The sequence below is a fragment of the Neofelis nebulosa genome, chromosome 2 (genome assembly GCF_028018385.1).
Source record: "Neofelis nebulosa isolate mNeoNeb1 chromosome 2, mNeoNeb1.pri, whole genome shotgun sequence".
Lineage (NCBI taxonomy): Eukaryota > Metazoa > Chordata > Mammalia > Carnivora > Felidae > Neofelis > Neofelis nebulosa.
The window spans coordinates 116,755,139-116,780,402 of record NC_080783.1 but is presented as its reverse complement, the minus strand read 5'-3'; the positions used below and the strand labels follow the sequence as shown (position 1 = coordinate 116,780,402).

The window sequence follows — 25,264 nt, the reverse complement described above, 5'->3', positions numbered from 1 at the left end:
CATTTCTCATGAGTTTTCACTCCCCTTTCCTCCACGCTGCCAGAATATGCTCTTGCTACCGCTAGCTGAAACCAAGTTTCGGGACTGGGAGTGTGTGTAACAGTTTAGGTCTTCCGGCCAGCGGGAACCACCCACACCGCCGCTCAAGCAGTGTGGGGCGGACCACTTCGGAGCTCCTGGAGGTGGTCCCGGGTTAGAGTGGCAGCTGCCGCAGCCAATGGGCTTGGGCGTCATTGGGCCGGAAACCTATGAGAAATCCGGTGAAAGAGTCGAGGATAATTTGTTTAAGGATGTAGGCACGGGTTTGAAGGAACATGGGCCTGTGTCAGAGGTGGCGGCGACTCCGGCTGTCGGGCTTGCAAACCTGCCGGCTACACACGGTGCGTGAGGTACCCACCCAAAAGTTAAGAACCGCATCGGACCCAGACCAGGCCCAAAGTGCAGGCTCCCAACCCCTGCCTTGAGCCCCTGGATCCGGCCCCGCTAAGCCTTTAGTTACAGCCATCTTTTCCCTAGAGTCGACCACCAGGAGAGGCTAGGGCTCCTAGTCTAGAGCCCTGTATCACCCAGCCCTCTTAAAGGCCTGGGTTTAGGATTAAGGCCACTTCGGTACCCTCACCTCCTGCCAGCCTCAATCCCAGGAAGGAATGATGGGACCTGAGTTACCTCCTAACATTTTTCTCTCCAGGCAGCTGTGCCAGCCCCTCCACAGTGGTTGGCAGAGCGGCTCGGCCTTTTTGAGGAGCTATGGACTGCTCAAGTAAAGAAGTTAGCAAGCGTGGCACAGAAGGAGCACCGGACTATTAAGATATCACTTCCTGGAGGCCAGAGGGTGGATGCTGTGGCATGGAGCACAACCCCTTACCAGCTAGCCCAGCAGATCAGGTACCAGACCATTTTGTACCTACCAGGATCATCCTTCTCCCTCTGTATTTCGCTGGACTCGAGCAGAGAATGAAAATTATGCCTGGTATCTATTCCATCTCTATCAAGATCGCCTTTTCATGAGAATTCATTTTCATCTGGGTTAGTTTCAGAGTCTCTACCCTTTGTTTTTTATCCATTGGGAAAAGAAATGATAGGTTTTATTGCTCTGGTGACACCTTTCCCCATTTGCAAGCTTAGAACTATTGAGAGATTAGTCCCTGTCTTCCCCTGTGGACTGTGACCATGTCTTTTTCTTTGTCCTCACTTCCCCCCCCCCTCCCAATTTCCAAGCTCAACACTGGCAGATACTGCAGTGGCTGCTCAAGTGAATGGAGAACTTTATGATCTGGAACGGCCTTTGGAGACAGATTCTGACCTCAGATTTCTGACATTCAGTTCTGCAGAGGGCAAAGCAGTAAGTTTCTTCCTTTTCAGGAATACAGTGACAACTAAACTAAGGGATTTTTAAGTGGGCATACTTCTAGTATTTCTTTTGCCTCAGTTTCTCCCTTTGCAGTTGGGAGGGAGACCTACCACAGACTGCTTGTCTTGACTAACCCTGGATAAGCTAGAAACTTAGGATGAAAATTTTCAACATAGGTCCATTAAGTAAACATCATTTGCACTAGTAAAAAGGAAAGCTGAAAATAGAAGGGTAATATGCCAGTTCTGTCACTTCAACCCTAGAGACATACATCATAAGTCATCTGTAACATATATTTTTTTATAATTTTTTTTTAATGTTTGTTTACTTGTGAGAGAGACAGAGACAGAGGTGTGAGCGGGGGAGGGGCGACAGAGGTTCGGGAGAGGGAGACACCGAATCTGAAGCAGGCTCCAGGCTCGGAGCTGTCAGCACATAGCCCGATTCGGGGCTCAAACCCACAGACTGTGAGATCATGATCTGAGTCAAAGTCGGACGCTTGGGGCGCCTGGGTGGCTCAGTCGGTTAAGCGTCCGACTTCAGCTCAGGTCACGATCTCGCGGTCCGTGAATTCCAGCCCCGCGTCGGGCTCTGGGCTGATGGCTCAGAGCCTGGAGCCTGCTGCCGATTCTGTGTCTCCCTCTCTCTCTGCCCCTCCCCCGTTCATGCTCTGTCTCTCTCTGTCTCAAAAATAAATAAACGTTAAAAAAAAAAAAAGTCGGACGCTTAACTGACTGAGCCACCCAGGCACCTCTACGGGCATATATTTTTTAATTCTAACTTGGCTTCCACAACTGAGCACACAACTCCTCCTCCCTACTTTGTCTTCTTCATGTCAGCTTGGGTAATATAGACCTCATCTACTAGGATCCAGAAAAATGGAGTTTTATCATCTTCATCTAAATGGTGACCAAAGGGGCGCCTTGGTGGCTCAGTGGGTTGAGCGTCTAAATCTTGGTTTCAGTTCAGGTCATGATCTCCTGGTTTGTGAGATTAACCCCTGTGTCCGGCCCTGCACTGACACCATGGAGCCTGCTTGGGATTCTCTGTCTCTCTCTCTGCTCTTTCCCACTAGCACACACACATGCACTCTCTCTCAAAATAAATAAACAACAAATAAATAAATGGTGAACAAATCCTAGAGGAGGGGTTGCATCACACTAGATTCCTGGAATAGAGAAAAATAGAACTAAAAGATCAAATAGAGCCCTTAGGAACTATGGTCTTGAGAAGGTAGTTTACTCTGAAGCCCTAAAAGGGGATGTTATAGGAGCAGAAAAAGAAGCCTAGGCCCTGTTTCTATGCTGTAGGACCAGGAAGCACTGAGGAGTGGGAGTGGGGGTTACCCCTGTCTGCGCATGTTTCTACTAGCCTTTTGTTTTCAGTTTTTCCTCCTTTTTACTGTTTAGTTAGTATTCACCTCCAAGGTCAGATTCCCCATCTTGTGATAGGTATTTCTAGAAGAGCCATACTGGTTTCACGCCAGCTTCTCTGAGAAGAGTATCAGAGAGTGAGGGGTTAAAGAAGGAGGTTATGAAAAAAAATAAAATAAAAAAACAAAGGCGGTGGTTATGAACTCCTTTCTTGTGAACCCAGGTGTTCTGGCACTCCAGCACCCATGTCCTGGGAGCAGCAGCTGAACAGCTCCTTGGTGCTGTCCTCTGCCGAGGTCCAAGTACAGAATGTGGCTTCTACCATGATTTCTTCCTGGGAAAGGAACGGTGAGTAGTGCAAGCAGAGAGGAGAATGATTCTGGAGTGGTTTCTTAGATATCTCACCATATTTTATTTCATTTGTCAGCTTTTTGGAATTTAATTGACAAAGTAATATATTAAAAGTGTACAACGTGAGGGGCGCCTGGCTCAGTCAGAAAAGCGTGTGACTCTTCATCTCAGGGTTGTGGATTCAAGCCCCATGTTGGTTGTAGAGAATTACTTAAACTTTTTTTTTAATGTTTGTTTATTTTTGAGAGAGACAGAGACAGAGCATGAGTGGAGGAGGGGCAGAGAGAGAGGGAGACAGAATCTGAAACAGGCTCCAGGTTCCGAGCTTTCAGCACAGAGCCCGATGCAGGGCTCAAACCCACAGACCTCAAGATCATGACCTGAGCTGAAGTTGGATGCATAAGTGACTGAGCCACCCAGGCGCTCCTTAAACTTTTAAAAATAAAAAAATAAAGTGAACAAGCTGATAATTTGATATTTTTATTCATTGTGAAGAGATTCCCACAATTGAGTTAATTAGTACATTCATCACCTCACTTCATGTGTGTGATTGCTTAAGGTTTACTCTTAGCAAATTTCATGCCTACTGTATAGAATTATCAACTATAGTCACTATGTTCTACATTATCTTCTCAAACCTAATTCATTTTATACTGAGTTTGTACTGTTTCACCCGAGTGGTTTCTGCATCCTCTTCTGGGGCGTCAGGGATGTTCAATTTGGAAGAGAAAGTTTAGAGGAGGGCCTCTCCAGGCCTTTGCTGTGATATTGGTGCCAATTTCTCCCCTAGTCCATGCTTTTCCTTTTCTGTCTAATTCTCATTGAAACTTCTCTAGTCTTTATGAATTCTTTGGCTTTTATTTTTTACTTCATCCTTCATTACTATTGCCTTATGTCTGTCCATATTGTCTGCATCCGACCTTTAATTTAACATATAAAGCTTTTGCTCCCACTGTAAAATTTATACCTGATTTCCTATTTATGTTTTCTGTCAGTTTGTCTGCCTTTACCAATAATTCTAGATGTCTGTGGAGAGCAGGGTTTCACCCCCTAGCCAACAGGTGTGGCACCCAGGTGATGCTTCTTAAAGGATGAACGCCAACCAGTTCTCACCTTTCCAGGACAGTCCGGGGCTCAGAGCTGCCTGCTTTGGAGCGGATTTGCCAGGAACTTGCAGCTGCTGCTCAACCCTTCCGGAGGCTAGAGGCTTCCCAGGATCAGCTTCGCCAGCTCTTCAAGGTGGGGTGGGGGTGCACACATTTAGGAGGACGATCCAAAAGCATGGGGGAAGGGGTGATTGTCTCCCCGGACATCTTTTTTTCTTTTTAACTTTTTTTTTTTTAACGTTTATTTATTTTTGAGAGAGCGAGAGACAGAGCACAAGCAGAGAGAGGGGAGGGGCAGACAGAAAGAGGGAGACACAGAATCTGAAGCAGGCTCCTGGCTCTGAGCTGTCAGCAGAGAGCCTGACGTGGGGCTCAAACTCTCGAACCGCAAGATCATGACCTAAGCTGAAGTTGGACACTCGACTGACTGAGCCACCCATACACCCCTCTCCCAGAACATCTTTATGGGAATAGAGACTTATCCTCACTCTTCTCTCCTTCCAGGATAACCCCTTTAAGCTTCGCCTGATTGAGGAGAAAGTGACAGGTCCAACAGCAATAGTATATGGGTGAGCGTTGTCAAAATGGAGGGAAACGGGGAGGTAGGTATGCACAAAAGAAGGCCAGAAATAGAATGAGGGAAAGAAGGTAGAAGGTAGTCTGTTGTTCAGAAAAATAATGGGAACAAGAAATTATTTTTATAATTATATATATAATATATATATATTATATATATATAAGCTCTTGCTGTCTCTGTAGAAGAGTTCTTACATTTTTTTTCTGTCTGCTAGAGGCCAGGAGAACACCGGAAGCTCAAGAATTTGGAGACCACTAAGTGTTCCCTGCTTTCCCCCAGGTGTGGCATGCTGGTAGACCTCTGCCGGGGCCCCCACCTTCGGCATACTGGACAGATTGGAGGACTGAAGCTGCTGACGGTCAGTTGTGAGGGCAAGGTTAGGTTAAGACTCCTGCTTTCACTGGGATGAGCAGGGGAGTAGGAAGATGCTCTCTCAACCCCTTCTCTCCTCTTATAGCTAAGGGAGGAATCCAGTAGGAGGAAGATTTCTTGGTTCCTGCCTTCCACAAACTCCCAGTGTGATGGCAGCTGCTGGACATCCTGCCGGGGCTCAGAAGCCAATTCACAATCCGTAGTTGGACCTCAGTGCTAGGGAGGTGGAGAGGGAGTGTGAGAACAGTCTGGACAGGGTCACATAGGGGAGGCTGCTGTGGAGAGGATGTGTAGAACCCCACTGGACAGGCACAAGGAGAGTATTCTAAGTTCAAGTCATGCCTTTTATGAAAATCCTGTGCCTGGGCCAGGTGAGTTATTTGTTCGGTGGAATGGGAGCAGGGAGCGAGAGGAGAGGCAGGAATGTGCAGCCAAAAGCCCTGGACTAAAAACCTCTCATCTTGCTTAGTCCTGGCTCTGCCATAGGTAAAGTATGTGGCCTTGGGTAAATCTCCTTACTCATTTTCCCCATCTATAAAATAAGACTGTTGTTAATTCCTGTCCTACCAATAAATCCACGTCACAGAGACAAAGTCAATTAACACAGGTGAAAGTGGTATAAAACGCTGGCTGTTTCTTGTTAAATTGTATGAGGAAAGAGTAGGCAGAAGCATTTGAATTTCATGTGGCCAGGAATAGGGCATAGTGGAGATTGATAAGCAGGTGGATAGAAACAACAACAACAACTGACATTTGACCGGAGCTGAAGGTTACTCCCATGAGTAGTCATTGATTAGAGGTGGGGGAGGGGGGCTCTAAGTACAGAAAGAATGTACTGGTGGGAGAATGGGGAGAAAAAGAGGTGGCAGGATAAGGTTAGGCTTGAACAGGATACAAGTGGGAATTAAGCATCCAGTGTGTCTAAGGCTGTAAACATGGCAGGGGTTCTGAGGGGTATCACGCTGATGGAGGCAGTGGAAAATGGAGTGAGTGCTGAGACGGGACACTTGTGGTGCGTGTCGTATGCTCAGAATCAGACGAGCATCAGCGAAGGAGAGCTTGGGTACCCGCAGTCCCTCATCTTCCCTTTGACTCCCTCTGTTTTCCCATAGAACTCGTCATCCCTGTGGAGGTCTTCAAGTGCCCCAGAGCCACTGCAGCGAGTGTCAGGGATCTCCTTCCCCACAATGGAGGAGTTGAGAGCCTGGGAAGAAGGGAGGGAGGAAGCGGAGTTACGGGACCACCGGCGCATTGGGAAGGTACGGAGATTGGAGAAGGAGAGGGTGCGTGAAGGAACCTAATTGTGAAGCTGGGAGCAGATTCTGAATCCAGCAGATTGAGCAGCTCCATCATTTATTTCTTCTGGGTTCCAAAGTCCTTGCTTCTCTCTCCAAGTGACATTGCCATTCCTGACTCAGGCACAGGAGCTCTTCTTCTTCCATGAACTGAGCCCCGGGAGCTGTTTCTTCCTGCCTCGAGGGACGAGAGTGTATAATGCACTGGTGGCTTTCATCAGGGTAAGGGGGCCTCCAGTCCAGAGGAGGGACGACCAGAGAGGAAATCAGGACCCAGAAGCCAAGTGTTAGAAGAGCGGGATTAGAAGCACGAACATAAACATTATAAGGTGCTGGTGGCCTTTAACAAGGTCCTAGGAATGTGTGGTGCACCGAGGGGGGAGCGTAGAGAGGGAACACGGTACTTAATAGGTTGTAGTTGAGATCAGCCTGACCTGAGGTCCCCGGAGGATCACACACCTGCCTCTCCCCGACTCTGCCTTCCATATTTGTGCTGTCCTCCCCCAGTCACTCTGCCTTCCATATCCTGTGCCCTCCTCTCCAGGCCGAGTACACCCGCCGTGGTTTTTCCGAGGTGAAAACCCCCATACTGTTTTCTACGAAGCTCTGGGAGGTGTCAGGACACTGGGAGCATTATCAGGAGGATATGTTTGCCCTGCAGCCCCCAGACTCTGACAGGCTCTCCAGCTCCCTGAGTGACCACGCTCCTAGCCATCCTGCAGACACACTCGCCCTGAAGCCCATGAACTGCCCTGCACACTGGTGAGCTAGGAGCCAAGAGGCCTGGGTCCTCCCAGAGCTGGGGGTAGGCAACCAGGTTGCTGAATATGAAGTAATAGAAAGCGCCTTGGCAGAGCACTACAACACCTGATTCGAGTCTTAAATCTGCACTCCAGAAAACCTTGTGAATTTGGGAAAACCATTGTGTCTCTCTGAGCCTTAGTCTCCTTGTATAACATCAGGGGTTTGGAGTTGCTGTCCGAAGTTCCTCTTTCACCTCAGTGCCTGTCACACAATAGGGGCACAGTAAATGAAGTCTGCTGCTGTTGTTCTGAGAAATGCACTTTGGTTTTTGTTTTTGTTTTTAAATTTTTTTTTAATGTTTTTACTTATTTTTGAGACAGAGACAGAGCATGAACAGGGGAGGGGCAGAGAGAGAGGGAGGCACAGAATCAGAAGCAGGCTCCAGGCTCTGAGCCATCAGCCCAGAGCCCGATGCGGGGCTCGAACTCACGGATCGCGAGATCGTGACCTGAGCTGAAGTCGGACGCCCAACCGACTGAGCCACCCAGGCGCCCCTGAGAAATGCACTTTGAACCAGGAAGGGCTCAAACTGCTGAGTGGGATGGACAGGACTTGGGGAGAGGGTGTGCTGATGGCGCAGAGAAAGTAAGCAAGCACACTGGGCAGAGATGCAGTCTGCGGGGGCTGCTTTTCCCTGTGGCCCTGACCCTTCCTCATCCCCATCTCAGCCTGATGTTCGCTCACCGGCCCAGATCCTGGCGAGAGCTGCCCCTGCGCCTGGCGGACTTCGGGGCCCTGCACCGGGCCGAGGCCTCTGGCAGTCTGGGGGGACTGACCCGGCTGCGGTGCTTCCAGCAGGATGACGCTCACATCTTCTGTGCACCGGATCAGGTGGCCCTTCCCCAGCTCCACCAAAGCATTTCTAAACCGCCTTCCATTCTCCATTTGAACTGCCAACACTCCTGCTCCCTGTCTCCCTCTTTGTATACTACAACTCAGTTGTATGATAGCCCCAGCTTTCCTCTATGTTTTTGCCCTGTGTTTCCCCCAAAACTCCCATCACTCCAGGATTCTAGGTTACACACAACTCACTCACCCTTATTTTCTGTCCCCAGCTTGAAACAGAGATACAAGGCTGTCTTGATTTCCTCCGCTCTGTCTACACTGTCCTTGGCTTCTCCTTCCGCCTGGCTCTATCTACCCGGCCATCTAGCTTCCTGGGCGAGCCTTGCCTTTGGGACCAGGCTGAGCAGGTGAGGAGGCAGATAAACCACTCTCTGATGGCAGAAGAGGGGAGATGGGAATTGGGGTCCTCAATAGAGGCATATGCCAAGCAGGTCATTTGTTGGGGGACTGGAGGGGTCTGTTGCTTATAAAGTCTAAAATGATACATTCCTCTCTCGTCTCATTCCCTTTAAAGGTCCTTCAACGGGCCCTGGAAGAATTTGGAGAACCCTGGGAACTCAACCCTGGAGATGGTGCCTTCTATGGGCCTAAAGTAAGTTGGGGATCCTCCTAAGAGTTGTATTTACTCATTTTTTGTTTTGTTTTATTAGGTATTTAATAGACACAAAGGAATATTTTTTAACTTGTATAGGATAGAAAGAAGAGCAATATGTTCCCTGGCCCCATGGAGCTTATGGTCCTGTGAGGCGTGTGGGAGGCAAATAGGCATTTCAGGGCCACGGAACCCGCGCTCACAGGTACCAAGGGAGCATATCATTCAGGAGGGAGGGTCAGGAAAGGCTTCTTGCAGGATTCTCTTTCTTTACCTTTTTTTTTTTGAGAGAGAGAGGGTGTAAGTGAACGAGGGGCAAAGATCAAGAGAGAGAGAGGGAGAATACCGTAAGGGGAAGAGAGAGAAGCAGGGCTCACCCTGCTCATGTTTTCCCTGAAGTGGGGCTCGAACTCGCCCGATGTAGGACTCGAACTCATCAACTGTGAGATGATGACCCAAGCCGAAGTTGGATGCTTAAAGACTGAGCTCCCCAGGTGCCCCTGCAGAATTCTCTTTCTAACCTTAAAGGTCATTGTTGGCCAAGGAAAGAGGGGTTCCAGGTGGGAACAGTGCAGGCAGAGGGTGGAGGCAGGGTAAACAGGGCAAGTTGGAAGAAGTAAAACAAGTCAGGGGGAAAAAAGGACTGGAAAGTGTCTACTGGATTCCATGAAAAGGCTATTAGATGTTGAAGCACCATTTCTGTACAGAGGCTGGGGTGGGAGTCAGAGGTAAATGAATGAACATAACTCTTTTGAGCATTTTGGCTCTCAAAAAGCAAAGGAGAGTAGCAAGAGGGGCCTGGATAGTCAAAAGAGATTTTGATGAAGAGAGAAATTCAAGAATGCTTAGCTCTGATAAAAGAGAGCGTGTTTGAGTCAGGGAAAAATTGAAGTTGTAGAAGGGGTTTCAGTGGAGGGAAGTTCTTGGGGAGGTTTGAGGGGTGGGATTGAGAGCCCACAAGAGATCACCTCTGCCATTGTTCTGGAGGCAGGAAGAAAGGTTGGAGGCACATGCAAGGAGGTCTATAAGTGTGGTGACAGGAAGTTGAGACACTTTTCGTCTCATGATGTCATTATCTGATTTCCCCATAAAATGTGAGACAGGATCATTTGCTGAGATGGAAGTAGGGAAGAGGGGAGTTGTTAGTGGGGGCAGTGAAGATAGGAAGAGAGGAGAAAGCTTGAAAGTCCTTGAAGAGAACAGGACACAGAACTGATTAGGGCAGCAGGGGATTGCCGACAGCAGTCAGGGTCCAGTTGAGGTTCAGAACAGGGATTTGCATGGCGGCATCAATCCCCGTTTATGTATCTGTTGTGGTATGGGACATGCTGAGCAGCTCTGAGCAGTTCTGTTGCAGGGGCAAGGAGGTGGGGGGCAGGAGTGCCACCAGGTTGAGGATTTGCCATGGGGATGTGACAGAAGAACAGTGATAGAGGGGAACCTGGGAAAGTGGTTCCAGCCACACGGGGAAAGAAAGAAAGGTGGATGGAGCCTGTGAATGGGAAGGAAATAGAGGAATTAAGCAACCTGGAAATTAAAGAGCCATTTGTAGGAATGTTTGTCAGAGCCAGAAAACCAAGAGACAGTAATCAGAGCAGGGTGTGTGATGGACTGTTCCAGAGGTGTAGCCATTCTGGGCGATGACAAGATGAAGGCTGTATCCATAGGGTGGGGTGCAGGTAGACATCCCGGAAATGACGAACTCAAGGAATTCAGAGGCCAGGTTGTGGGTGGGTCATTTGTATCAAAGTCCCCTAAGGTCATAATACCATTATCAGGTAGAAAGAGCTACTGCTGGGGTGTCCAGTGAGTGAAGTAAGAGTACAACAGAGCTGGGTGAGGAGTCTCTCAGAAAGCCTGGCACGTAGGCAGGTGGAAGGTGGGTGGTGCGGACAGTAGAGGGTACTGCTTCTGGTTGCTTTTAGGCCTCCGTCTCTCTCCTCCAGATTGATGTGCACCTCCGCGATGCCCTGGGCCGGCCCCATCAGTGTGGGACAATCCAACTTGACTTCCAGCTGCCCCTGAGATTTGACCTCCAGTACAAGGGGTACAGAACTGTGCTCATCCCCTTTTCCCTTGGCTGCTAGTGGAGTAGGTGGAGAACAGCGTCTCCTTCTATCTTTGTACCTAACATGAAACTCAAATCCTTTACACCTTCACCGGAGCTGAATATTGCTTAAAAACCAGAAGGTAATCTCGTGTGCATATTTCGTGACATTTCCTCTATTCCCTCCTTCTCTCTTTTTCCCTCCAAGGCAGGCGGGGGCCCCAGAGCGTCCAGTCGTCATTCACCGAGCAGTGCTAGGTTCTGTGGAAAGGATGTTGGGAGTGCTAGCGGAAAGCTGTGGTGGAAAATGGTGAGAACTCTGGCCCCAGATTTCTGTTCTGGTCCTCAGACCAGATGGTACATGCCCCAGATCCTGGTGCCCTCAGACTCACTCTTCTCTTTTCCTCTCGAATCTGCCCTCTGCAGCCGTATTTGTAGTCGAGCTAGAGTAAAGAGTTTGCCTTCCTCTCTTCTCTCTCAACCAGGCCACTGTGGCTGTCCCCGTTCCAGGTGGTGGTCATCCCTGTGGGAACTGAGCAAGAGGAATATGCCAGGGAGGTGAGGAGAAACTGGGGGTGCATGCACAGGGGCTAACGCAGGACTACGGCAAGTCCGGGGCTGGGCAGTGGGTAGGAAGAAGTCACACAGCACAGTAGAAGGGGAGTAGCACTTGGAGCCACAGGACTGGTCTCGAATGGGTGCTGACATATATGCTGGATATTCCACATCTGAGAAATGACACTAGTTCCTTGCCTCGTGTGTGAAAATTAAACAAATTCACAGATGTTAAATGCTGACAGTGGAGCACATGGTACAAAAGGGGCTTAGGTAAATGTCAGCTGCATGTTTCCTTTCTAGAGGAAGGGTGTGGACAGTACAGAGTCAAGTAGCTGGTTGGGTAGAGCCGGGCTAGAACAGGCAAAGCAGGCAGAGTCCGGGAATTGGTGGCAGGTGCAGCTTCAGTAGGAAGCAGACAAACTATGAGGGACTGGGGAGGGGCCTCGGTGCAGAGATGAATGAGGAGGGGTTGTCCACAAGAACCAGAGAGCCTTGAGGCAGAGGACAGAAGACAGAAGACAGCATGGGGAAGATTGGTATCAGGCTACTCTAGCCCCTGAGCCTTCAGTTCCCGTCCTCAAACCCCTGCCCCAGGCGCAGCGGAGACTGCAGGCTGCAGGGCTGGTCTGCGACCTGGATGCCAACTCGGGGCTGACACTCAGCCGGAGAGTCCGCCGGGCTCAGCTCGCTCACTACAATTTTCAGTTTGGTAAGTGACCAGCAGCACAGGCCCTCCGAGCCCAGTGCTCCCCCACCAGCCTTCTACACTGTTCTTTCCTATTGGATTTGCATTAACTAGGGCTCAGTCCCTGAGCGAGACTTTCAGGGAGCCAGGATTCAGGACACCTGAGCTGTTTGGGCCCTCAGTTCCTTCACCCCCTGACAACCAGTTCTCATCCTCAGAAGAACTTTTTCTTTTTAAAAAATTTTTTTAAATGTTTATTTCTGAAGGAGAGAGAGACAGAGCATGAGCAGGGGAGGGGCAGAAAGAGAGGGAGACACAGAATCCAAAGTAGGCTTCAGGTTCTGAACTGTCAGCATAAAGCCCAATGTGGGGCTCGAACCCACAAACCATGAGATCATGACCTGAGCCGAAGTCGGACGCTTAACTGGATGAGCCACCCAGGCATCCCATTTCTTCTTTTTTTTCTACCACTAATTTATTCTTTGAATTTGTGCAAGTCATAGAAGATCGCATCACAAGCATGAAAAGCACTTTCTTACCTAGTGCAGAATAATATTCTCAACGAAACAAAAAAAGTACAAAATCACAGACGTGAGAAAACATTCGATGACATTTGGGTTATTGCAACATATGTTAGAAAGTGAATACCTTCGGGGCACCTGGGTGGCTCAGTCAGTTAAGCGGCCGACTTCGGCTCAGGTCACGATCTCGTGGTCTGTGAGTTCAAGCCCTGCGTCGGGCTCTGTGCTGACAGCTCAGAGCCTGGAGCCTGTTTCAGATTCTGTGTTTCCCTCTCTCTCTGACCCTCCCCCATTCATGCTGTGTCTCTCTCTGTCTCAAAAGCAAATAAACGTTAAAAAAAATTTTTTTTTTTAAAAAAAGAAACTGAATATCTTCAAGAGTAAGGCTAGGGTTTTTTTTTGTTTGTTTTGTTTTTTTAAATTTTTTTTTTCAACATTTATTTATTTTTGGGACAGAGAGAGACAGAGCATGAACGGGGGAGGGGCAGAGAGAGAGGGAGACACAGAATTGGAAACAGGCTCCAGGCTCTGAGCCATCAGCCCAGAGCCTGACGCGGGGCTCGAACCCACGGACCGCGAGATCGTGACCTGGCTGAAGTCGGACGCCCAACCAACTGCGCCACCCAGGCGCCCCAAGGCTAGGGTTTTTGTGTAGCCAGCCAAAGTGTTTGAATTTTACCTGTTGGGCCTGTATTTTCAGACATCTCTGCTAAAGTTCCCCTTAAGACTGAACTGAGATCATGTGAACTACATTCACCCTGGGGAAATTGCCCAAGGTTCAGAGTATTTTGATGCAAAGATAGCATTTCTTTTCAGACTCACGTTTTATCCTTACAATTTTTGTATATTTTGTCACTCCTGATTATATACATAGCAACTTTAATATTCTTTATTTTTATTTTTATTTAAAAAAAATTTTTTTTTTTTTTTAACGTTTATTTATTTTTGAGATAGAGAGAGACAAAGCATGAACAGGGGAGGGTCAGAGAGAGGGAGACACAGAATCTGAAGCAGGCTCCAGGCTCCGAGCTGTCAGCACAGAGCCCGACGCAGGGCTCGAACTCATGGACTGCGAGATCATGACCTGTGCCGAAGTCGGCCGCTTAACCGACTGAGCCACCCAGGCGCCCCTATTTTTTTAATTAAATTAAAAATTGGGGCGCCTGGGTGGCGCAGTCGGTTAAGCGTCCGACTTCAGCCAGGTCACGATCTCGCGGTCCGTGAGTTCGAGCCCCGCGTCAGGCTCTGGGCTGATGGCTCGGAGCCTGGAGCCTGTTTCCGACTCTGTGTCTCCCTCTCTCTGCCCCTCCCCCGTTCATGCTCTGTCTCTCTCTGTCCCAAAAATAAATAAAAAACATTGAAAAAAAAAAAAAATTAAAAAAAAAAAAATTTATCTTAATTGAAGTATAGTTGACACACAATGTGTCACTTCTATACATTACTCAGTGCTCATCACAATAAATGTAGCTACCATCTGTCACCATACAATGTTATTAGAATATTATTGACTATATTCTCTATGCTGTACTTTTCATCCCTATGACTCACTTATTTTATAATTGCAAGTTTGTACCTCTAGTCCCCTTCACCTTTGCCTTCCATCCCCCCAACCTGTCCACCCTAGCAGCCACCACTTTTTTGTTCTCTGTATTTATGAGATTGTTTCTTTTGGGGATGTGCATGTGTGTGTTCATTTCTTTTGTTTTTTAGATTCCATATATATGGGGCACCTGGCTGGCTCATTTGGTAAAGCATGTGACTCTTGATCTCGGGGTCATGAGTTCAAGCCCCATGTTGGGTATAGAGATTACTTTTTTAAAAAAGTGAAATCATGATATTTGTCTTTCTCTGACTGACTTCACTTAGCGTAGTACCTTCTGGGTCCACCCATGTCGTCACACATACAAAATCTCACTCTTTTTCAGGCTGAGTAATATTCCAGTGTACGTGTGTGTGTGTGTGTGTGTGTGTGTGTGTGTGTGTACGTACACCCTGTGTATTTATCCATGTATCTGTCAGTGGACACTTGGGTTGCTTCCATGTCTTGGCTACTGTAAATAATGCTGCAGTAAACATAGGGGAGCATAAATCTTTTTGAATTAATGTTTTCTTTTGGGGGGGTAAATACCATGCAGTGGAATTACTAGATCATTATGGTATTTCTATTTTTAATCTTTATTGAGGACCCTCCATACTGTTTTCTACGCTGGCTGCACCAGCTTACATTCCCACCAACAGTGCGTGAGGGTCCCTTTTTCTCCACATTCTTGCCAACACTTGTTATTTCTTGTCTTTTTGGTGCTAGCCATTCTTCCTGGTGTGAAAAGATATCTCATTGTGGTTTTGATTTCCATTTCCCTGATGTTTAGTGTTGTGAAGCATCTTTTTATGTACCTGTTGGCCATATATGTCTTCTTTGGAAAATGTCCATTTAGGCCCTCTGCACATTTTCAAATATGATGATTTGGAGTTTTTTGGAGTTGAGTTGTATGAGTTCTTTGTATATTTGTGGGGGTATTTTGTTTAAGTTTATTTTGAGAGGGAGAGAAAGCAGGGGAGGGGCAGAGAGAGAGAATCCCAAGCAGGTTCCACACTGCCAGCACAGAGCCTGATGCGGGGCTCAAACCCACAAACCATGAGATCATGACCTGAGCCCAAATCAAGAGTCAGATGAGCCACCTAGGTGGCTTATCATTTGCAGATATATTCTTCAGTTCAGTAGGTTACTTTTTCATTGTGTTGATAGTTTCCTTTGCTATGCAAAAGCTTGTAGTTTGATGTGGTCCCAGTAGTTTATTTTTGCTTTTGTTTCCCTTGCCTGGGGAGACATACCCAGAATAAAGTTGCTTAGGCTGATGCCAAGATATTATTACCTCTATGTTTTCTTCTAGGAGTTTTATGGTTTCAAGAAAACAGTTTTCTTCTGACCTCCATCCTAGCTCTTGGTGTCTGTTAGGTTAATTAACCAAAGGAGCATCAGAGAGAAAGGGACAGGAAGGATTAATCAGGGGTTAATTAGTTAGCTTTGTTTATTCTAGACCTAGTTGGAATTAGCCCTGAGGGATGATAAGGAGCAGAAACTCCTTTGCCAGATTACTTGATCCTCTCATTTTACACTCCCACTTGCCCATGAGCTCTTAGAGCAAGTTACCCCATGACCTCACGGGCTTGATGTGTTTCTTATACCCCTGCCACCCTCCCCTCTCTCTAATGCCCACACACACAGAGTTTCTCTCTGGGTCTGCTTCTTGGTCTGTTTGTCTTTTTCTGTGGCTGACCCTACTGTCTCCGACCCCTAGGCTCAGGACTGGAAGTGATAAGGCATGTGGAGAATGTCTGGAGCATTTCCTTATCCGTCAGGATGATCAGGAAACTGGAAAGCAAGAGGCAGCTAAATATACCCTTTTCCTGAACCTTATCTGGCCTCTGCTCTCACCCTTCCTAAAGATTTAGGTCTCTTGAATTTTTGTATATCCCATGTAGAAAAATGTGCCCTGACAGTCTCAAACCTCCCCTCTTCCCGCAGTGGTTGGCCAGAAAGAGCAGAGTAAGAGAACAGTGAACATTCGGACTCGAGACAACTGCCAGCTTGGAGAGCGGGACTTGACTGAGGCTGTGCAGCGGCTGCTGGAGCTCCAGAACACCAGGGTCCCAAACGCTGAGCAAGTGTTCTGAGCTTTCGTATATAGATGCGGCAGAGACCCGCGGGAGCTGCCAGCCTCCCTTCATGTGGAAGAGCCCGAACTGACCGCCAGAATCCGGAGGCCCCCAGGCCCCTCAGAACAAGTGTGGAGGCATGAGCTTGCTCTCCTGGAAAGAGACTTGATCTGGGGGAAGCTGTAGCTATTTGGATGTGAGAGGAGTGAAGCAATAAAGAATAAACTTGAAGTTTCCGGGTATGTGTCTTCATCTCTGATTCCTGAGTAGGCATAAAAGGGAGTTTGACCCTGTCTCCATCTCTTTCATCCTGGGGTGCTGGGGAAGCAGAAAGAGGGCAGCCCTGGCCTCCCCCTGGGAGGGGCGCTCCTGGGGTAGCTGTTCTGTCCCCTACCCAGGATTCCTTAGTGCCCGGTTTCCCCAGCCCACTTCAGCAGGTGTACTGCTCCACAGTAGGCAGCATGCAGACAGAAGACTTGAACCGAAAAGGCAGGTCTCAACATCTCTTACTCCATGAGTCGCAGAATCCATTTCTCTGGGGATCATAAGAATGCTCTCCTCCCCTTACTCCAGTTCTCCTCAGTCCTCTCAGAAGGCTTCAGGGTGAATTTGGGAGGAGTGGCTGCCAGGCCAGAGGAGGAGCAGCCGGGACTGAGTCATGGCAGGAAATAGGAGGGAGGGAGTGATCCCCAGATAGCCGAATAAAAGGAGAAGGAGCCAGCCCCAAGGTTCACAACAGCAGTAACAGCAACCGGAGAAGCAGGCTCCCAGCAGCCCAGCCCTTCAGATCCAGATCTACCTGAGACAACGACCCACCTCCTGGGTGCCACTGACCAGTCCTTGCCCCAGGATGGGGACCGTGCACAGAGCAGCCTTGGTCTTGGCCTGTCTGGCTGTTGCTTCTGTAGCCTCCTCCGAGGGAGGTGAGTTGGGGTTGGAGGCAACATTGGGCAGAGGCCCTGGCCAGTGTGGGCCTGGGGCCTGGGTCCAGCCATCCTCTGAATGGCTCATCACCAGAAGGGTGATTGTCCACTTGGCCTTGGTCCAAGGTGGGCCTGGGTACTGGAGCCGAGGCTTTAACCAGGGAGGGGAGCAGGTGCACAGAGGGAGAGTTTCCTAGAGCTTGCTGCCGGAAGACATAAAACTGGAATAAAATGGACAATTCAGTGGGTGGCTAGACTCCCAGAGTGAGGGGATCTGCCTCAGTAAGATATATATATGGGGCCTGTCAGGCAGGGGAGAGAGAAAGAATGGGGCCCCCTGGCTACTCAAAACTGATTTGCTGACCCAGAGAGCCTGGACTGCTTCCCTGCCTGGTTAGGAGAGGAGTAGAGAGGGTGTCCGTCCACAGGGGAACAGACACACTCTATCTAGCACACATATAATCTGCTGGATGCTGGACAAAGTGCTACCAAGGGAAACTGTTGAGTGCCACAGATCTGGTCTGTATCTGGAAGGCCCGTCTGTTCCTCCCAGGTGCTAGTCTTTGGTGACTGCACATCAGCCACAGGCGATACCTTTCCCTGCAGCTGTGGGGCAGTTTGCCTCAGGGGTTTTGAATCATCCCAGTCCCCAGGTCCTAAACTGAAACCTAAGCTAAGGAGGATCTGGGACCAGCTGAAGGAGAGGCACTTAAACTTCAGTGTGGGCTTCTTATGAGAAGGCCCACAGATGTTTAAAGGGCCTAGAGGAGGTGAACAGATAAGACCCCAACCAGTTCAAAGTTGGGACTTGCTCCTGTAGAAAACTAGAGAAGCATCAGAGCTGAGAGGCTGAGAGGAGGAGAACCCAGGAGCCCTGAGGAAGAGACACAGATTAGGGTTTCCACCACCCCATTCCTCCCACCCCAGCCCCATGTCACATTCCCTTCAAGCCTGGACTCAGGAAACCCAAGGCTTTGAGCCTGGTGGAGGTGAGGCTGTCAGAATATCATGACTTTCTCAGAACCCAATCAGTCACACCTAGGTGGGTTTGGGGGGAGGGTGTGGATTGATTAGGGGACATGGGACAGGAGCAGTATGGAAAGGCTTCTGGTGTCTTGGTCATCTTGCCTACACCCTTGATGTCTACTGTCCCTGCATCTTGTGCTTGGGGCCAAGAAAGTGCTCCTCAGATCCACCCTGACTCCCCCCTCTTCTTTCAGACTTCAAGGCTCAAGGGCAGAGGGAGCTGGGGCCAGAACCCCTCACCTATCACATTCAAGAAGGTGAGAGTTTGGGTGAGCAGCATGGGATTGGGGGCGGGGGGGGGGGGGGAGGACAGGAGAAACTGTCCACTCTATCTCCCCTCTTACCTCTAGTTGGCTATGCAGCACCCCCTTCCCCACCCCAGACCCGAGCCCTCCCCATGGATCACCCTGACACCCCTCAGCCTGGCTTTCACTTTGAGGGACAGAGTGAAGGTAAGTCCACCATGCACCCTTCTCAGTTACCCACTCCCCCCCACCCCCCACCCCCAGCCCCAGGTTGCTGGTTGGGCTTACTTCCCGTTCTTCAGATGGGGAGGGGTGAGGAGGCCCTGCCCATTCCTCACTCTGGTTACAAGGGGGGGGTTCACTCACACACTCCCCCTTCTGTAGTACAGCCCCCTCCTGCTCAGGAAGCCATCCCTGCCCAAGAGGAGGAGCTGCCCCCTCCCCAACTCCCCATGGGAAAGAAAGGTGAGTGCTTGCCCATCCCCCTCCTCCCCCTGCCACTAATCGTGCTGCCATCAGTCTGACCCTTGCTTCTTTGTGCCCTCACTCCTGTGTTGCAGTGGAGTCCCCTCTCCCTCAGGAAGCCATCCCCCTCCAAGAAGAGCTGCCCCCTCACCAGGCCCCTGTTGAACAGAAGGAAAGTAAGTGACTCCCTCTCCACCCTCCCGACTGATTCGCGTGGGCTTTGGGGGCTCTGCCACTCGCTCGCTGTATAATCTTGGGTAAGTTATCTCCCCAAGCCTTAGTTTCCTCATCTGGGAAAATGGGGAAACAAGACCTCTTTTATAAAGTTATGAGATTAAGTGGCATAAAAGGCGCATTTTGTTTTCTCTTGTGTCTGTACTGACTTCCTCTTTATGAGTGGCAACTGGCCACGTCCCCCTCTTCTAGTCTATCCCAACATGGCTTCTGTTTACACATCTGCTTCCACCCTAGTAGACCCACCTTTCCCACATCAGGAGGAAATGACCTTCCCATCTAACCAGAGAGAGGGTGAGTGACAGCTCTGGTCTGTCCGTGCCCCTGATTTAGTGCTCAGGGCCCTGGGGTGGGAAGCCTGAAGCTTGGGAGGCAGCACAGGGGAGCAGGTCTGACTTGTGGGGACTGTAAGAGTGACACCTTTCATGCCCCACTTCTCTTCCCTTTCCATCAGCCATTCTGAAGGTAAAAGCCACAAGTTTATGTCTGTCTCTTTCCCCCTGTATCCTCTCAACCCCAAGTTCTTTCAGTCCTCCCAGCTCATCCAGACTTTCTCTATTCCTCTACTCGTTCTCCTTCCCTATTTTCCCCATTCTAGAAAAGCCTTTCATGGAACATAGCCCCCCAGAGCCTGAGTCTTGGAATCCAGCCCTGCACTGCCAACAGGGCCGGTCCCCAGGGGGCTGGGGCCACCGGCTGGACGGCTTCCCCCCTGGGCGACCTTCTCCAGACAATCTGGACCAGATCTGCCTTCCTACTCGCCAGCATGTGATGTACGGCCCTTGGAACCTACCACATTCTGGATACTCCCACCTTACTCGCCAGGGTGAGACCCTCAATTTAGTGGAGACTGGATATTCCCGCTGCTGCCGCTGTCACAGCCATGCACACCGCTTGGACTGTGCAAAACTTGTGGTAGGTGTTGGGCTCTTGGTTCTGGGACTTGTCCTTTAACCTCCAGACAATGTGTGTGTGTGTGTGTGTGTGTGTGTGTGTGTGTGTGTGAGAGAGAGAGAGAGAGAGAGAGAAGGACTAGAGGCCTCGGCTTTGGCACGTAGGAACCCCAGGTCCCTTTTGCTGGCCCTACCATGGGCCTCCTTAGTGGCTGGAAGGGCAGAGAACAGCCTCTGCTTCTTTCTTATCTACCTGCCCAGGGTCCTTTTCTGGAGCCTGGGAGGAGGACAGGAATGTGGACAATGGGCTGCTGGGCTGATCCATCCCTCTTGCTCTAGTGGGAGAACGCAATGATCCGATTCTGTGAGGCCGAGTTCTCGGTCAAGACCCGACCCCACTGGTGCTGCAACCGGCAGGGGGAGGCTCGATTCTCCTGCTTCCAGGAGGAAGCTCCCCGGCCGCACTACCAGCTCCGGGCCTGCCCCAGCCACCAGCCTGGTATTTCCTCGGGCCCCGAGATGCCTTTCCCCCCTGGGGTACCCACTCTAGACAACATCAAGAACATCTGCCACCTAAGACGCTTCCGTTCTGTGCCACGCAACCTCCCAGCTACTGACCCCATCCAAAGACAGCTGCAGGCATTGATCCGGCTAGAGGGGGAGTTCCAGCGCTGCTGCCGGCAGGGGAACAACCACACCTGTATGTGGAAGGCTGTAAGTGGGCATCCCAGCCCCCCAAGAGCAGGGGAACAACCACACCTGTATGTGGAAGGCTGTAAGTGGGTGTCCCAGCCCCCCAGGAGCCCGTCTGCCTGCCCACCCATCTCCGACCTCTGATCCAGCCGGTCCATCCATCCGTGTACCTCCCCACTGTGAGCTCGTCTGCCCGTTCATCTGCTTGCAAGTGTCCATCCATCCACTGTCTTCGTCATCTGCGTCTGTTCATCCTAAACCTTCATCCTGCACTCCTGGCCTCGTCCACCCGCGATCCCACACATGCACCCGTGTGCCATCCATCCGTCCAGCTCTGGCCTCACCTGACCCCCTCGTCTACCACTCCAGCTCATCTCCCGTGGCCCGTGCCAAGCCTCATTTGTGCTTCCATCCCTTCCTCCTTCCCAACACCATACATCCATGCCCTCTGGTTGTTTGTCCTTCCCTCTTGGCACCTGTGGCCGGGAGTCCCTCATCTCATAGTGTAGGGCAGTAGAGGGTCAGAAAAGAAGGGGCCGAGTGTCCAGACTTCTGACTTCCCTCTCTCTGGCCCACAGTGGGAGGATGCCCTTGATGGATACTGTTATCGGGAACAGTCTGTAAAGACCCACCACCACTCGTGTTGCCACTATCCTCCTAGCCCTGCCCGTGATGAGTGCTTTGCCCGTCGGGCTCCCTACCCCAACTATGACCGAGACATCTTGACCCTTGACCTCAGCCGAGTTACCCCCAACCTCATGGGCCATCTCTGTGGAAACGGAAGTGTTCTCACCAAGCAGTGAGTCTTACCCGGTTCTTCCCTCTCTTCCCTTCCCCCAAACCTTCCTTCTGGGGCATCCTCTGGGGGCACTCTTGGTAAGAGCAAAACCATGGTCTCCAAGCACCATTTTGGTGCCTAGGGATGCATAAAGACCCTGACCCTTGCCCCTTTCCCACCAACATAGTAAACAGATTCCTGGGCTAATCCGGAACATGACTGCCCACTGCTGCGAACTGCCATTTCCAGAACAGGCCTGCTGTGCTGAGGAGGAGGTGAGTGAGGGCAGCAGGGGGGTCATAGTCTCCAAAGGAAAGCAGGGTAGGGGAGACAGAGGGCTAGCACTGCAGGCCACCCTTTCTCTTTAGTACCTCACACACACCCCCGCCCACAGAAATAGAGGACTAGTGGGGAAGATCTTTTTCTTGGTTCCAGAAGTCTTCGTTCTTTTTTTTTTTTTTTTAATGTTCATTTATGGTTGAGAGAGAGAGAGAGAGAACGAGCAGGGGAGGGGCAGAGAGTGAGGGAGACACAGAATTTGAAGCAGGCTCCAGGCTCCGAGCTATCAGCCCAGAGCCTGACGTGGGACTCGAACTCACGAACCGTGAGATCATGACCTGAGCTGAACTTGGACGCTTAACCCACTGAGCCAACCTAGGCACACCCAGAAGTCTTCATTCTGACCTGATCTGCTCCCTACCTCTAAGTTCTTATTATGCCTTCTCTGGGCCCTAAGCTTTAGGCATTTCCAGATGTGCACATATGTCTGTCACAAGGAATCTAAGTATGCAAGGCAGCCTTGCACCCTCTCTGGCCCCAGGAAGGGATCCAGGGAGACAAGCCGAGAGCAAGGGGACTTTGAACACCCAAGTATTGATGCTTGACCTCCATCCAACACCTCCTTCCCCATCATCTCTGCTTTACTTTTCTCCATCAGAAATCAGCCTTCATTGAGGACCTGTGTGGCCCCCGACGTAACTTCTGGCGAGACTCTGCTTTCTGCTGTAACCTGAGTCCTGGAGATGACCAGACCAACTGCTTCAACACTTACTATCTGAGGAATGTGGCTCTGGTGGCTGGAGACACTGGGGATGCCAAGGGCCAGGGGGAGCAAGGCCAACGCCGGGAAGAAATATCAGCCCCACCCCCTGAGCTCAAGGAAGAGTGAGTCACCCAGAGCCTCAGAGGATCAGATTGGGGGAACCCCACCCTCCTTGAACATTCATTACAGTAAACACCTCTTGGATTTGCCATCCTCATTGTCTTTAGCGTCTCACATACAAACACACCCTTCTAAGCCTGGTAGGATTTTCTTCAGTGACTGGCCCCAGAGGCCCACTGTCCTGCCCCCATTGACTGAGCAGAACCATACCACAGGCTATGATGGTACCATAACTCAACAGCTTAACTTCACTATTTGTCATCTTGAATTTATTAACATATTTGAACAAGTGTCACCTTGTTAGCTAGCTATCATCATTTAAAGGCAAAAAAGATATGGTTTCATGTCTTGGGTGAGCCCCCAAAGTGCCATAACCCAGCCCTACATTTTAAAATCTTCACTCTTGAAGTCCATACTTTGATTCATTCCATATCCATTTACTGAACGCCTACCGATGTGCACTATGCTAGATGTGGGGGGGATACACATCCAGAAAACACTGCCCCTTCCATCAAGTTGCTCATAACTCAGGAGCCTAACAGGTGTGTTAAGTTGTATTGCAGGGGGCTGCCAGATAGCCTGGTCCGAGGTGGGAGTAGGGCTGAGGGCTGTATGGATATACTGGGGAGAGCCTCTGTGCGGTGGAGGTCGGAGTAGTAGTATAAGGTGCAGGGGGCAGGTAAATCTCAGGCAGGACAGCTCAGGCAGAGAAGCACCAAGGCTGAGAGGGCCTGAGGCTTTGGTGGTCTCCCTTCCAGATGTGGCTGGAATGATAAGCAGGAGGTCATCACAAATGTCTCCTCTGCAAGGGTTTAAAAGTGCATCTTGGCACCTCTGCCCACGAAGGCACTGGCGGTTTCAAGCAGGGTTCAAATCTGCCTTTTGCAGCGTCTGGTAGGCAGCCAGACTGGCAGGAACCCGGAAGTCCAGTTAGGAGAGTATCGCGCCCACGCCTGAGGGGAAGGGCAGGACTCTTCAGCCCTCGGAGGCTGCCCCCAAGAAACAGGAGCTGGAAGGATCGGAAAGAAGACTCGTGTCTCGTGGGGACAAGTCTCCAGAAAGCGGGACTTCCCTGGTCCCAGTTATGACTGAGGGGGGTGAGGCAAGGACCGCCGTCCTGCCCCAACTAGGAACAAGCTGAACCCCAGCAGCTCCCAAACAGACACCTGCCTCTCGGTTCTCCCCAGCCTCTTATTTATTTACTTTGCCGGATGGCTGTTTCTAACGAAGCAACGTCTTGGCAGCTCCCTCGCCTGTCCTTCAGCACCAGGATCAACCAGCGAGAGAGATCGGCTCCTCGTCCTGCTCCTGCGCGGGCAACTGGGGCCTAGGGCTTGGGTCACGTGTTCAAAGAACGTCTCCGCGCCTGCGCGAGCGGCCGGCGGATGTCCGGAGATCCTCCCGACAGCCGCTGGGACCCGGGGCCTGAGCCAGGCGAAGCCGGGCCCAGTCCTCCGCTCACCCCGCCCGCGCGTGGCTCCGCCTAGGTCGGGTTCAGGGAGGGGGCGGGTCCGCCGGCAGGGACGTCTCCAAAGGGCTGTGTCCCTTCGTGAGCTTCCCGGAGGTGCTTTACGGCTGCGTTTGCAAAGCGCAGCGCCAAGTACTGGAGGGCGAGTCAGAAAGGTAGGATCGCCCTCCCCACCCCTACAAGGTTACAGTCTACAGGATGGACCGGGAACGCGATAGTAAGCCGCGGTAATGAAAGACTATCAGGCGCTAAATAGATTGCAGGCTTCGTGAGCTGAGAGTTAAAAGAAGTAACTCTCTGGGGATCAGGGTAGGTGGTTGTGGATTGAGTTCAGAAGCATGGATAGGATTGATGTTAGTTACCAAGAAAAAGGGAAAGTGTTCACATTTACGGCACTTAGTTATATAGATAAACTATTAAAGTATAATTTATTAAGCTCAGGGCAGTGGATAAAGGAGCCAGAGCCTAACTACTTGTTGGGGCCGTTGAAGGCTTCAAGAAGGAATTCAAGCTTGGGTAGGATTTTGCAGGAAGAGAAGGGGAGAGTGTACAAAGCACTGGATCTATGTAGAGTTCCCGCTGAAGTAAACAGAGTGTCCGTTTTGTGTCAGGTAGAGTATTCTTAGGTGGTGAGTCTAAGTATTCTGGCCATAAAGAAGACCAAAGCACCGCCCTCAAGGATTTTTATCTCTGTGGAGACTTGAATATTTAATGATTAGATGTATTCTCAGGATTCTCTGAGAGTCTCCTAGCTTTCAGGGAGGTCTTCGCGGAGGCGGCAATAAAGCAGAAAGTGTGATTGGTATGTTTGAAGAGCCAATAAGTAGTAAAAATGATGTGGATGGGTAACTGGGCAGGAGGTTATAAATTTAAGGGTAGTCATACTTTCTGGCAGATCTTGAAGGACTATGGAAGTCATGCCAATCTGGGTATAAGCAACTGTAAAATATTGCAAAAGAAAAGTGATGTGAACAGACTTTTTAAAAAGATAAATTAGATGGACAGACGAATAGATAAGCTAGAGAAAGGATAGCGATGGGGACCAGTTCAGAGGTTGAAATTGTAGCTCATTAATATCAGTCAAATGAGAAATTTTGAGATCCAGAGCTTTAATGGTACAGGGAGAGGACATCTGTTAGAGATATTTAAAAGATGAGAGTGAAAGAACCTGCCTGCTGCCAGAGATACCCTAAATTTGAGATTTGGGTAACTGTAAGGTAAGATGTACAGGAGGAGGAGCAG

General features: G+C 50.1%; 2 protein-coding genes across 17 annotated transcripts; both read left to right on the top strand.

The window, feature by feature from the left end:
- Positions 1-249: 249 nt before the first annotated feature.
- TARS2 (threonyl-tRNA synthetase 2, mitochondrial) lies at positions 250-16,366 on the top strand. Of its 12 annotated transcripts, XM_058715892.1 has the most exons (19): positions 250-380; positions 689-885; positions 1,219-1,342; positions 2,948-3,072; positions 4,197-4,314; positions 4,686-4,750; positions 5,038-5,116; positions 6,243-6,389; positions 6,549-6,647; positions 6,970-6,999; positions 7,087-7,187; positions 7,898-8,060; positions 8,285-8,422; positions 8,590-8,667; positions 10,593-10,714; positions 10,923-11,024; positions 11,200-11,272; positions 11,867-11,981; positions 16,005-16,366. In XM_058715892.1, exons 1-19 carry the CDS (start codon positions 315-317, stop codon positions 16,151-16,153), a joined length of 2,091 nt encoding a protein of 696 aa, XP_058571875.1. In that variant the 5' UTR covers positions 250-314; the 3' UTR covers positions 16,154-16,366. The 12 variants fall into 12 exon arrangements, 10 of the variants coding, with proteins under 10 accessions (XP_058571875.1, XP_058571878.1, XP_058571877.1 ...); XM_058715895.1 differs by lacking the exon at positions 6,549-6,647; XM_058715894.1 differs by lacking the exon at positions 6,970-6,999.
- Positions 16,367-16,850: 484 nt separating this feature from the next.
- ECM1 (extracellular matrix protein 1) lies at positions 16,851-22,643 on the top strand. 5 transcript variants are annotated; one of them, XM_058715902.1, is made up of 11 exons: positions 16,852-17,058; positions 18,279-18,341; positions 18,447-18,536; positions 18,714-18,794; positions 18,890-18,970; positions 19,266-19,322; positions 19,627-19,943; positions 20,261-20,635; positions 21,193-21,413; positions 21,580-21,667; positions 22,330-22,643. In XM_058715902.1, exons 1-11 carry the CDS (start codon positions 16,986-16,988, stop codon positions 22,558-22,560), a joined length of 1,677 nt encoding a protein of 558 aa, XP_058571885.1. In that variant the 5' UTR covers positions 16,852-16,985; the 3' UTR covers positions 22,561-22,643. The 5 variants fall into 5 exon arrangements, with proteins under 5 accessions (XP_058571887.1, XP_058571885.1, XP_058571884.1 ...); XM_058715901.1 differs by having other exon boundaries at positions 18,435-18,536; positions 19,269-19,322; XM_058715899.1 differs by having other exon boundaries at positions 18,435-18,536.
- Positions 22,644-25,264: the final 2,621 nt, after the last annotated feature.